This window comes from Thunnus maccoyii, chromosome 16 (genome assembly GCF_910596095.1).
Source record: "Thunnus maccoyii chromosome 16, fThuMac1.1, whole genome shotgun sequence".
In the NCBI taxonomy this organism is placed as follows: domain Eukaryota; kingdom Metazoa; phylum Chordata; class Actinopteri; order Scombriformes; family Scombridae; genus Thunnus; species Thunnus maccoyii.
This window is the reverse complement of record NC_056548.1, coordinates 8261224-8275194: the sequence shown is the minus strand read 5'-3', so window position 1 is coordinate 8275194 and position 13971 is coordinate 8261224. Positions and strand designations below refer to the sequence as shown.

Sequence of the window (13971 nt, the reverse complement as noted above, 5' to 3'; positions counted from 1 at the left end):
GTGGTCACACAGCTGATTGGTAGATTTTTTAATTTCAATGTATTGTTCTTCATATCATCAGGTAGGGCATTCCACTGAGTTGTGGCTTTCACAGAGAAAGCTGACTGCCCAAATGCAGTGTGATGAAGTGCGACAAAATGGTATTGTACAATCTTGTATAGAGGATATTCCGGAGGATCTAATTGAACTTACTGAGTGAGTGTACACAAAGTCACATAGCGGAGGAGGGACCAAACCATTTAAAATCTTATAAACTAGGCACAAGTGTCCAGACACGTTAATACCATAATAATTATAACCTGGAACCTGGAATTATAATTGGAGCAATTGGAGTCAGTCAAGGAGGGTCTAAGGACACTATCAATTTGCATTATGGGAAATGTAGGATTCATTTTTTAGGGGCTTGACCAGTACTAAGGACCAAAAGTCCATGTTGCATCAGATATGAATCCATCCATCCTTTTTAAATCCATCTTAAGTAACTCCCTTAACTTAATGGACGTGTAAGACAAAATTGCTGTAGTGCCCATTTTATATGGCCTTAAAGTTTGTTTTTTTAAAATTTTGCCTTCATTTTACCAGGAAAACCTCATTGAGATTAAAAATCTCACATAGACCTCACATCAGTCAATATGAAATAATAAAATCATGAACAAAACTACAGCAAAAGAGGAAATAAAAATACAACCCCAATACTAGAACTGGACTGAGAAACAGCAGCAATTTGAGCCATAAAAACACTGGCAGATAGATGATGATGTACCAAGTTCCTGCAGCAAAGCTTTTAACATGTCAAGAGAAACCAGTGACTATAATTTTAACTAATTTTGTAGATTACAAGGCTTAAAATGGTCAAACTGAATAATATTGGGTTCTGTTACAATTTATCAGCCATGTGTGACTTTGATCTAGCTGTAGGTGTTCTGTAGGAGCAAGAAACCCTGAAGAATTACACACACATGCAAATAAATATCTTTTCAAATATACATATCTTAATGAACTGATCCTTTTAGACGTGTAATTTAGCAAACATTAGTAACGAGGGAAGGTTACATGATTTAATTGAGTGTGAAAGTTAATTCTTGACCTTGGAAACAGTAGTTAGTGGTACAATAGAAACACCAGTCAAGGTCCACTTACTGGCCTTTACTTTTTTTTTGGCTAGCTTTTTAATCCAGCCACTGAAAGACTGTGAGAGGCAGCTGAAAGCTCAGAAAAAGCTTAAGGATCTTCAGTAAAGATTTTTTTTTCATTATTTTTCAGCTGTACAAAATTAAAATGACAACACAACACTGCAAAAGGTACCTACAAAATCTTTAATCCTTTTTTAGAAAAAAAAAAATTCAGTGTTTCAGCTGAATTATAAACAAAATTCACTCGTACATTCTTAGAAAGCAAGGCACCGTCATCTCAAAGAGCATGACAAAGGACCACTCACAGCTGCAGTAGTGCTGAACAATAATCAAGTACATAGTTAATACCGGTATAAAACATTTTAAGTTCACTAGACATTCAAGAATTCTCAAATAACGGTATAGTGCAGTATTTTTTTTTTTTGTATACAGAAACATCCTTCATGCAAGGAACCAACTGAATGTAAATCAGTGACCATGCACCTGAAGTTGACCATCAAACATGTGACTTTTTGTAGAGCAGTAACAGACTCAGCTGCACTCAGTCTTTTCTTGAAAAAAGAAACTCATCTAGTGTTGACTGACTGATGTTTAGCTTTGTCCTATATCTGAATTTGAAATTACATTCTTCATCGCAAGGCAGAGGCAACAAAAAGTAACAAAAATTTGTATATGTTTTTATTCCAAGTGCAAAATGTGTAACCGTTTCACAGCCTGAGATATCAAACAGCTGTTTCATGCTCCACAAAAAGTGTGTGAGTGTCAGGGAGAAAACTCTCCGTCTCTTCCTGGGATGATCCGTTGTCTAGTGTGAAGGCCAATCCATTGCTTTCTTTGAGTTGCGGAGGTTGTCTTTGTTGTGGTGACAGCTAAAAAAAAAAAAAAAAATTTAAAAAAGGTACATTTATAGCAGAACAGAGTAAGTAAATGGTGTTTCAACTGCTCATAGCTATGACTTGAACAGGAAGCATGTGGTAAAATAAACTAGGGAACTGTTGGATGCAAATAAGTGAGAGGATTTTTTGGATGATTGACGTGGAAAAATACAGTGGCATGAGGAACACTGCAGCTACTCTGGATTGCAACACATTTCAAGCTGGGCCTCTTCTACAGGCCGCTTCCATGATGCCGATTCTAAGTTAGGCTGCAAATTCTCTCACTTTTTGGGTTTTTTTTTGCAACCAATGGCTCCCTTCTTTTTGTCTGAGTGTTAAGACAAAGACCTTTAAAATCCTGCAGGTAACAAGTAGTACAAAGTTCTTTCACTCCAGAAAGTATAATGGGCATTTGCGTCAGATCATAAACTGACTGTAGAAGGACCAAATCCTGCACACTGTTGATCACTTGCACTCATTTTATTAACAACAGGCAAGGTATCAATCATACTAATTTTCAAAAACAACTGCGCTCTGAAAGGGAAACAATCAAAAGTCAAAAAAGCTTTTGCACTCTGAGAGTTGTCTTAGTATTTCAGTATATATTCAGAATACTGTAAATTTCTTGAGAATTGGATGAAATTTATTTGTAGTTTATCTTTGAGACCACATTTTGCGTAAATATGTATCTTAAAAGCATCTTTCAGTGTCATTTTTAACCTCCTATTGTGTGTGTTACTTCATTTATCTATTTCTAAACCATCTCCCCCTTTTCACTCCTTTGTTTAGAAGGTCTTCATGTTCACATGGTGTTGATTTTGCCCGTTGTGTTCAATTGATTTTTGTAAACTAAAGCTCTAAACGAGCACACTGCATTCAGATTTCTGTTGTTGACCTAGTCAAATTACAAGATTGTGTACAGATTTCTTCAAATTCCAGCTGTATTAATCAAACATGTTTGATAGAACCTGTTAGTAGACATGAAAATCACTCGTTGTAAGACTGAGGTTGTAATCAGGGTGTAAATTATGGTGTGTGTGTGTGTGTGTTCCAAAATAATGAAGAACAGAGCTCAACATGACGAATTGCATCATTAAAATACAATTTAAGTTTTAATTTTATTTTAATTTTACCTGGAATCATTTAGTCTGAGGGGTAATCAAACGTAATTTAATTATTTTACTTACTGTCTGTCTCAGAGGGGTCACACAGCAGAGCTTCTTTTTGAGGCGTTCGGGTAGAAAAAACAGCAGTTTCCCTAACAAAGGATAGAATGTGCCTGGTGTCACATCCTCTTCTTTCATAGGACCTAAACAGAAACGTATACATATAGACATTTTAAGATTTTAAGTTAAAATTGATTATAAAGAAAAGTGCTGGGCTGCAGAGAGCACTCGAGAACTCGCCTACCTGTGAGAAAACTGATGATCAGGCCTACTAGGATGACTGTGAAGCAGCTGAACGCACTGTACCACATGTAGGACAATGAGTAAAATCTTTTCAGTCCAGATGGTGAGCTAAAGAAAGAGAAACAGTTAACTTCTGATACAACAATATTTTAAAAAAAAAATCCTTCTGGTGTTGCGATGCTGCCCGTGTGTCTGATACCTCAGTGTGACATTGCCGAGGGCAGTCTGAACGGCAGCAGTCGTGTTGTCCGACAGCAGGGTGGCTCTACAGTCGGGTGGCAGTAGTCTGGTGCTGGCGCTACGAGCGACGATGCTCCCGATGCCGACCCAGAAAGCCACAGCCAGACCTGACCCCAAACCTGCCAGTGCGCCCTGTAACAACAAGAAGACAAACTAAATTTACTACAGATACAGATGCGGTGATAGTCAGTTTGAACTGTTTGTGCTTGAAAGCAACATCGGATTCGGATGATACGGCACCCTCACTGTCCAGTCAACAACATGGTGAAAAGATCAATGAAAGGAAGGATCTGTCATATATTTTATACTCTGTGTATGAACTGTTACCCTCTGGTAGATGTTATAGAGCCAGTAAATACAAAACAAACAGTCTCACGCTCTTGTTTGTCTCTACCTCCATAAGACTGCAGAACAAAGAACCTGTGTGATTTTTATTTGATCAATGGCACAGTTGTTTATTTTTAGACTAGGATGTAAACCCAGTGCAATACGGTTTCATGTACGGTACGGTAATATTTCACTTTTTAAAAGTTAATTAATGTACATTGCCTCCTTCGCACATGTTGTTTTCACTTTTTTATTGTTTTAAGTATTTTACATATGCTCTGCCACTTCAAGGTCAAAGTCAAGGTAAACTGTGAGGTGCAGAAGTACACAAAGCAGTCATAAAAATAAATACCTACCACACACACAAACAATAGTGTGTTGTGTATGTATCTGTAGATTATGTACTATATGTATTCTATGCAGCTGTATTCAACACTTGAGCCTAAGTGTTGGGGACAATAAAATGTATCTAATCTTATTTAAATACTATATAACATTGCCAGGTGTTGATGTTATCACAATAACCGAACCACAATCCTGCTACTGTAACGTGTTACACCCTGTCACTCACTCGGTGAACAGAAGAGGAACTGAGGTGGCAGAAATGGCACACAGACGCATCATATTAACGCTGAAACAATGAGTCAATTAATCAAATGGTCAATCGATTAAAAATGAAAAATGCCAAATATTTGGCTGGTTCCAGCTTCTTAAAATTTAAGGATTTGTTGTTTTGTAAACAAAGAAAAAAGGAAAATGTGACTGGAATTTTTCACTGTTTTCTGACATTGATTAATCCCCCAAAAATGAAAGATTAATCAGTGATTAAAATAATCACTAGTTGCAGCTCAAGGTTAAATATAATGCTGTCTGACTGATTTGATTGAAAGGGATGGTACGTCATTTTTATGAACTTCGTGCCTTTTGTGTTGAAATAAGGGGTTATTATTTTGCTCTAAAGTAGACCAGCGTTTGTTTAAGGTAACTGAGGTATTTCTTTCCATTTTATAATTTAATCATGACCATAATATTGTACATCATGATAATTTTAACGACAGTAAGCATAGCAACAATATATCAAAATTTTAATTATGTCACATGTCTAACTACGCGACACATCTCCTTAGTCAACCAATAAGCTTCTTGATGAGGTTCAACTCACGGTGGAATTGGCCCACGGAAAGAACATCCCGAGACAAAACACGCCAAGAATGGGACCACCAACCATCCCGAAGATCTTCAAAGCCACCTGTAGTTCAAACATAATACGAGTCAGTGCATGTTTAGAGAGAAATGTTGGTTATTATTTGATCAGCTGTGAGCTTACTTGAAGAACTGAATCACCCATTAGGTGAGTTAGGTAGGCCATGGCCAGACACAGCAGCCCGTAGGACATAGCTTGGGAGGACATCGAGAAGACACAAGTTCAAAGTGTTTTAATTCAATTCTCATTGGCGAAGTTTTCATTATAGTGTCACTCTGTATCATGTGTTGGTGAATTTAAAGTAAAAAGCTTTAAAAGCTAACCTAAAGCTTTGGACAGCAGGGTCGCTCTGGCTTCTGTCATGGCAGGGAACTGCGGTTTGATGAGGTCTTCCATTGTGACTGTGGCCAGAGAGTTAAAGGCAGAGGAGATGGTGCTGCACAGGAAAAAGCATGAAGAAACGATCAATGGTAAATAGCTTGTTCACCACTTTAACCCATTATATCTCTTAACAGGAAGCAAACAGGCAGATCATTATTTGAGCAAAAGCCTGCTTACTGTCCTCACTTACAAAAAGAAATGAAAAGTGATGCAACATTTCTATGATCCTACCTTCTCTCCCAAGCTGATATCCTACTTGTTTACGCTTTTTTAAAACTTACATACATGCCACACTATCCTGTTTCATACATCAATCTAAGGAGGCTTGACAATCTGAAAAATGCCATATCATTGTGACTTTTAACCTGAAGCCTAATTTGCTATAATGTAGAGCTGCAGCGATTAGTTGATTAATCGATCTATAGAAAATTAATCACCAACAATTTTTATAATTTTAAGTATTTTTTTTAAAGAAAAAAAAGCCAAAATTCTCTGGTTATGACTTCTCAAATGTGGATATTTTTTTTTAGTCTTCTATGACAGTAAACTAAATATGATTGGATTGTGGACTGTTGGTCGGGACAAAACAAGGTTGCATCTTGGGCTTCAGGAAGCTTTTTCACCATTTTCTGATATTTTATAGACCAAACAACTAAACAATTAATCAAGAAAATAATCGACAGATTAATCTATAGTGAAAATAATCGTTAGTTGCAGCCCTACTACAATAATTTGCCATTTTAGTTCACAAAGAGCACCTGTGTCATCATATACCTTTTCTAGTAACGACTATTAATGCTCGATTTAATTTAAAAGCAAATAATAGACTGACACTGAGGAAGGTTTCATACCTGAGAGCTGCACTGAATAAACATGCAACAAAAAGTCCAGGTAGCCCAGGTAGACCTTGCAGCATATCCATCACAAAGTATATGACCATCTGTGGAAAACACACAGTTTCCTTGGAACTTCAGTTTAGTTTGTATAATTATTTAATAACCACAACAACTGTAATTATACAAATGTGTATCAGAACCCAGCATGGACAACACATTTACATAATGAGCCTAATATGCCAGAGGGACTAAATATGCAAATACTGATGCTGCTGCAGTGTGACGTGACTGTATGTGCTCTGGAGGGTCAGGAGTCTTTTACGTAACTTGGCATAAACTTATTTCAAACCAATCCCTTGGGATCAAGGTCACAACTCCTGTTTACCGAAAACATGAAGCAGATCATTCAGGTGATAAAAAGAGGAAAAGCACCACGATGAAACGAAAACTCACCGCATCCCTCGAAGAGGTGCCCAGCTTGTCAGAGTGATCCTCTCCGCAGTAACGTGCGAACATAACCAGTCCCATCACACAGCTTAGTGCCAGAGCCAACTGCAGGGAGGGAAACACCATGTAGCAAGACCTGCAGAAAGGTAGAAGCGTAGTTAAAGTGGTCGTTTCTTAGTTCAGCTTTCTGTTCTAAATGCTCGTTACTTTGGTTTTCAGGCTTTTTGAGACAGATAAAGAAATTTGAGAGCTACTGATATTCTGCCTGATATTATCTTTGTCATATAAACACATAACATAAAAAACATTTTTGATAAACATCCCCTGAACACAGAAACCAGATACATTACGTGATGGTGACACTAAATAACCTCCAACGTCTTGCTGACATTTTTGTACTGCAGTATCTTGTTCACCATCAAATTTCAGTAGTTGTGCAGCAAACCTCTACTTGACATTAGATATCTGGCACAGCAAAGGAAACTTGAATGAACCGGATATACCGTTAGTGGTAACAGTATCCTGCTATATAAAAGTCGGTGATACAGAGAGGCAGAACGGCCAATTCATTAGGTACACTGTGAGCAAACTCTTATTCACAGTGCAAACTTATATGTGTGCGTGTCTGTGCGTCTGGGAGAGGGATCCCTACTCTGTTGCTCTTCTTGAGGTTTATTCCATTTTTTTCCCCCATTAAAGGGTTTTTTAGTGAGTTTTTCCTTATCAGAATTGAGGGTCTAAAAGGACAGAGGATGTTGTATTGCTGTACAGATTGTAAAGCCCCCAAATTTGTGATTTGTGATATTGGGCTATACAAATAAAACTGACTTGACTTAAAGATTTGAAGTCCATTCTTAGGCAATAAACAGTCAAATTGCATTTTTCCCTATTTACTTAGGAAGGTTTTAAGAGGTTTTGTGCCAGTAAAATGGGAGAAAAGCAGCACTGCTGAAAATTGTGCATTTAGTCTCATGCAATATGTACTTTAAGATGTTCCTTTTTAGAGACACAGCTGCTGACTTTTAATGGCTCACAATGGCTCCAGTCTGCACAGATAAAATCTATGCAAAGGAGGCTAAAACTTAGATCAAATATCCTACATTGATCTTTTTGTTCAGCTGGCAACATGCACAGCCCTCCTCTTGACGGATGAATACATGCTTGCAGTTCCAAAAGTGTTTTTTCTTAAACCAATATAGTTTAGCAGCTCTCTGTTGTGCTCTATTACTTTAACAGACATGCATGAAAACAACCTGGCAACACACCTTAGTTGGTGGCACTTTATGCATATCAGATGAACTGCTGCTGGGCTTGTTTACATCTGTAGTCTCACTAAAAAGCCAACTAAATTAAAAAATTGCTTTGACATAAAATTTTACACCCCTAACTGTAATTTGCAGCTTTCTTTGACTGTAGATTATACATATTGTGCCTCTTATACAGTCGACACAGTGCCAAAAATATGTGTCCAACAGGCTCATTTCTATTCAAACTGTCTTGCACAATTTGTTGTTTCCTGTTCTGTCAGCGTTCATTGTGAAACTCTAATAATCAGCTACTTAACTACTGTCTGCATACCTGACAGCATCTTTCTCTGTGCGAGCGCTGATATATCTCTGGACCTGAGACTGGTTCACTCCATAAAGGGACAGCATGAGGAAGATCCCGCCAACGCCAAGAGTCCAGAAAGTATGTCTCTCTGTAGGATCTGGGTTTAAACTAAACACAAGAGAGAAAATACAGTGTAAAGACCACACTTTAGTACCTCAGAAAAAACCTTTACTCTAACAGAATTACAGTCACTATTATCTAAGACATAAAATATATTTTTCTACATTAGTTCAAACATACAAGTGAGCTGCTCTTAATACAGTGTATATGTATTAGCATTCACTGTATAGTATGTATAATCAGCAATCAGCAGCATGACACAATGTAGGTCAACCTGACCCGACTGGTTGAAGTTGTGCAACAGAGTGAAATTAGCGAATGTGGCATCTGAATAAAAACCTTTCAGCCAATTGTTTCTACATTGTTGAGGTATTTTTATTATGTCTCTGAATTCAAAATATGTGTGTAAAAGCTGCACATAACTCGCAAACATGTTGTTTAGTAACTGTATTCATGTAATGACATGTTTGTATATAGAATATTGTTTGGGCCTTATGTTTTTATTTGCTCACTTAAACCTGGCTGCATTTTACCTTTTTCATATATTTAAAGCTGCACTAACCAATATTTTTATATTGAAAATTGATCAAATGACTATTTTTAGTGTAAATGGTGTCTCTTGTTGGGACAAACCAAGAGAATTATCACCCGACGCTGCATCTTTCAGCTCATTGTTTTGGTTTTCACGACTTGCATCTTTTTCTTTTTTGGATCACTCTTACCATTTTAATCAACCCTGTTTCCATGCAGGCAGCATTATTTTAGCACAAAAAAAAAATCTCTAATAATCTCACAGTAAACTACCTGCTCGGGACTAAACAGACATACAAAGTTAGTGACTTGCTAGTGAACACAGATGAGCCTTTAGCAGCTAAAGAAGCAGATATTTCCCACAGGAGACCAAATCAGAGCTAAAAGGAGAGTGAATATTGGACTCACATTCACCAGGTGTTCATAAACATGACTCTATGTTCAATGATAATGTTGCTTCATGTCTGCTGGATGTGGCCCCAAGTGCAAAAATCTACAGTATGGCAACTCAAGAGGGAAGTGTAGTGAGTGTATAGTCCTGCATCAATCCACTGCAAAAAGCAACAATAACTGACAAAAACCCTGTCTTAATGCAGTAGAGAATAATATTTGTTAGTTATGAGTGTTGCAAAGAACTTACAGTATGTGTTTGGGAACTGGAGGCAAATTCGGGCAAAATTAGATTTAATTCTTCAATAAATGGAGCATCATAAAATAAGTGGAGGTTTGTGTAAACCACCTACAGGACTACAATCTATATAAAACCAAAAGAAAATCTGTTTTTCTGTGAATTAGCTTAAAGATTGATTTTTCAGCAGCTGTTCCTGATGCTGGTGGTTGTCCTACAAACAAACTATGGACTCACTCGAGACCAGAGATGCGGTTTCCCTCCCAGGCTTTCCTCCAGACTTCAGACACTCCTCCAGTTTGCTGTATTCCCACCACAATGACAGCCAGCTGCCCTGCAAACATCACAACAGTCTGAAAGACGTCTGTCCAGATGACAGCCTTCAACCCACCCTGTCAGGAACAGACAAGACACACAGGAATGAATCTGATAAATACTAACATGTTCCTCATTAAAATGCTAGATATCAGCTTCAGAACATATTTTTGTTTTACCTTCATATTATTGCATAATATCTCTACAGTTTATTTGTTGTACTATTAATCACTTTGTAAGATTACCGCCTTTCACAGATTAAATATATTTCATTTTTCACAAAGCAAAGAGTCACTTTATTGGATATTGAACAGTAGTGAGATGAAGTTATTCCTGAGGTCTGTACCAAATACACAACATGAAGAGTTGAGATGAGTGAATGAATCAGGGTGAACCTTTCCTGTGCAGTAATGCTGATGAGTATGTTATGAATATTCAAATGCATCAACATCAACTTAAGCTTTATAAAAATTATTCTCACTTTCTTACCATTGTTGTGTACAGTGTGCACACAAGTCCAGTAGCCAGCACGACTCCCCATAATTCAAATCCAGTAACTGGAAGAGAACACAGATACAGTGTACTACAGATCTTGACTATTTAAAAAAACAGTCATATTGAGTCCAAGTAAAATATGAATTTCCAACCTGCATTCAGTGCAAAGGCAGGAGTATATACACAAACTCCCATATAGACAACCTGTAGCCCAGAAAAGTAAAGACAAATTAGTGATTATCAACTTAAGATTTTAAAGGCAATAAATTGACATCTCTTTATTTTTCAGGCTTTATTTTAGGGACCTGTTGATCCAATCTGCTGGATTAGTATTGGGTCGATAATAACTTTTTTAAAAAGAAATAGTTTGACATTTGAGAAAAATGCTTATTTGCTATCTTGCTTAGAGTTAGATGAGAAGATTGAGACCACTCTCCAGAATCGATGTGGTATCAATCCTCTCATCTAACTCTTGTAAAGAAAGCAAATAAGCACAAATGCAAAATGTTGAACTGAATTTCTTCTGATCTGCATAAAATACAGTTTCTTCATCAATGTCAAAAATTCATTAAGATGTAACCAAGATGTGAGGTATATAGATTTAAAATTTGGGGAAAAGGGAGCACTGGTATCAGATCAATAACTCTGCAGATGGTTGAGGTATTCGTATTAGGAAAGAAAAAGTTGGATTGGTGCACTCCTAATTTATTGTGTAAAGTGTTGCACATACCGTCTGAAAGATGAAGGTCAGAGTTCCACAGATGCGCACTGCTTTACTGAATCGCAGTTCAAGATACTGTGGAACAAAACATCATGAGAAGTGAGGGAAGGAGAAACTTTTAATCTGGATACAACTGAAAAAAAAAGCAGTTTTGACAAACCTGGTAAGCGCTGGAGAGCTGCAATCTGTACAACACGGGAATGAAAACATGAGCTGGAATGAGGAGGCCGAGAACGTAAGCAAAGCCGATGAACCAGTACTGAGTACCGTGAGCGTAGATCTCTGCTGGTACACCGATGATCGCCACGGCCGACTGGAATGAGGCGATGAGCGACAGAGAAACAGGAAGACAGCGCATACTCCTGTCTGCCAACAAGAACTCCTGAGTGGTGCGCTGACGCCCACCAGACAGAGCATAGTACAGCCCGATGCCTATAGAGGCAGCCAACAAGATGGCAAATATCACATAGTCTACAGCCGTGAAGTGCTTCTGGTTGGACGGGTCCATCGTGATTGTCTTTAAGTTCTGACTGAAGTCGGAGAAAGTTCTGATCTTGTCCCGTTGCGCAGTCAGACTGGTGGGAAATGTCTTTGTCCACACCCATCAGTCAGGAGGGTCCAGCAGCCTTGAAGAAAGTATGGCAAATTGAAAACACTGATTAAGAAACTGTGAGAAAGTATGCTTTTGCTGACATGCAAATCACAGACATCCAAAACTGTAGCCAGCTGCTTTTATCACAGCCAAATAACTTTGCCTGACCTGCAAAGAAACAAACCTACACAACCTGATTTGTCCCACCTGAGCTGGTTTTACAGATTTTCTGTTACTTCCCAGATAAAGGTGAAGTCACTGCGGCCTTTGTCATCCCCTGACCTGAAATATTTGCAGCAGAAAAGCTTTGTTACATGAAGAAACCTCCAGTCTTTGGTGTACACAGAAACCGAGGTCACACAACCTCTGTCAACTTTCCCCTGCTTGTGCTGATCCAAAAATACAGACTGCTGGTTTGGAAATGGGAGGTTCCTTAACACTCTGCCATCTGCTGTCTTTGTGTGTGCTGTTACAAAAAGATAAACAGCTGCAATCAATGTCTGTGTGTTTTGAAGGTCAAAGTGTCTAGATTTCAAAAGTTTCCCTTTAATGCTGCAAAACATTGCAGGGAAAGAAAAACTTAATGTTTTTTGTTTTTATCATGAGAAAAATGTTTTATATCATCACTTTACAAATCAAGGGGACACCAATAATAAGAGCTGAAACAATTAGCTGACTGACAAAAAATTTTTTGAGTCATTTTTCATGTAAAAATGCCAAATACTTGCTGGTTTCAGTATACTGAACATTTTAAAGTTTTGAACTGTTTAGTTTTGAAGCTACTTAAAGATGTCACCTTGACCTCTGGGAAATTGTGATCAGCAGTTATTACTATTACTTCTATTTTTATCATTATATAGGCAAAATAATCAAGGAAAAAGTCCTTAGTTTGTATTAATTTACCATCACTTAAACTCATAAAACTAGGGCAGCAACAAAAGATTATGTTCACTGTTAATTAATCTGACAATTATACTCTCAATCATTTTTTGCTTTTTATATTTAATAAAATAATGAAAAACTTCCATCAAAATTTCCCAGAGCACAAGATGACCTCTTTAAATGTCTTCAAATGTCTGATTAACAGTTGAAAACCCAAAGATATTCAGTTTGCAATTATACAAAGCAGCAGATGCTCATATTGAAAAAAGCTGGAACTAGAGAATGTTTTGCATTTCTGCATGAAAAATGACTTCAACAATTAATACAGTATTAAAATATTATATTACATTATTTATCACCTGTATTTTGTGGCACTTATATTTTCTCTTACCTTCTGTTTGTTTTTTTTTATTATTGTTATGCACCACAACACCAAGGCAAATCCTTTGCAACCCTACTTGGCAATAAACTTGTTTGCGATTCTTCTTCTTATCAATTAATCAACTAATCATTTCAGCATAAAGTACATTAAGGTCACAATAAACTAACTGTTAAAGATTACAGGAAGGAAAAAATCAGGAATATTACATTGACTTTTTATTCACTTGCAGTTACAGTTCATGTAGTTCTAGTTATAAATACCTAATACTGGTGTTCTGATGTCCAATATGAACTGTACAGGAAATTGAAGGTACTGCATCCAGTGACCCTCAAAAGCTCCTTAAACTTTGCTTACCATGAGAGAACATGAGCAGAATATAAACTCGGTAAATATAATAGCACATGTCTGAAAATGCAGTGCAGTAGTGAGGTAAGAACAGGTGAAATAACATTAGAGGCTCACCTTCACACGTCAGGCTGACTGTTATTGGCACCATGCTGGTTACTGAGAGACACTCAAGAGCGTCACGTTAGTTAAAAAAAAAAAAAAAAAGTATTTGTGGCTAGGAACAACATCTTACATCTTGTACCGTCCTTTTCTAGATGATGAACGTGTATGTTTTCATCTCTCCTGCTGTGTTAATAAAGTGTTAAATTAACCTACTACCGGGCTAATCTGTCGCTGTATGCTCCATGTGATCACACGATTTGGGTCGTGTTTAGGTGGTAACTCACACCTGCGAAATATCTCGCGAGAGTGAGTTTTGACTCAAACAATGATCTTTCCCTAACACCAACCAAGTATTTTTGTACCTAAACCTAACCAGACCTTAATCATAGCACTGTCACATCATAAAACATAATTATTCATACAACGCGCACAATTAAGACACAACACCTGGA

General features: G+C 37.4%; 1 protein-coding gene across 2 annotated transcripts; it reads right to left on the bottom strand.

Annotated features, from left to right (window-relative positions):
• Nucleotides 1-1301: 1301 nt before the first annotated feature.
• On the bottom strand, nucleotides 1302-13917 carry slc5a6b (solute carrier family 5 member 6). Of its 2 annotated transcripts, XM_042437146.1 has the most exons (17): nucleotides 13532-13917; nucleotides 12013-12087; nucleotides 11374-11839; nucleotides 11223-11288; nucleotides 10645-10696; nucleotides 10487-10554; nucleotides 9920-10074; nucleotides 8431-8571; nucleotides 6859-6988; nucleotides 6421-6509; nucleotides 5512-5624; nucleotides 5312-5382; nucleotides 5147-5233; nucleotides 3617-3789; nucleotides 3419-3525; nucleotides 3196-3317; nucleotides 1302-2002 (listed from the first exon to the last, which is right to left on the bottom strand). In XM_042437146.1, exons 3-17 carry the CDS (start codon nucleotides 11719-11721, stop codon nucleotides 1856-1858), a joined length of 1869 nt encoding a protein of 622 aa, XP_042293080.1. In that variant the 5' UTR covers nucleotides 11722-11839; nucleotides 12013-12087; nucleotides 13532-13917; the 3' UTR covers nucleotides 1302-1855. The 2 variants fall into 2 exon arrangements, with proteins under 2 accessions (XP_042293080.1, XP_042293081.1); XM_042437147.1 differs by lacking the exon at nucleotides 12013-12087.
• Between the last annotated feature and the right edge of the window lie 54 nt (nucleotides 13918-13971).

Coding starts and splice junctions, on each gene's coding strand:
- slc5a6b (XM_042437146.1), bottom strand. CDS start 11,721: ATGGACCCGTCCAACCAGAAGCACTTCACGGCTGTAGACTATGTGATA. Junction 11,289..11,373: donor AGCTCTCCAGCGCTTACCAG/GTTTGTCAAAAC, acceptor TTTGTTCCACAG/TATCTTGAACTGCGATTCAG. Junction 6,510..6,858: donor GCACCTCTTCGAGGGATGCG/GTGAGTTTTCGT, acceptor TGTTTTCCACAG/ATGGTCATATACTTTGTGAT.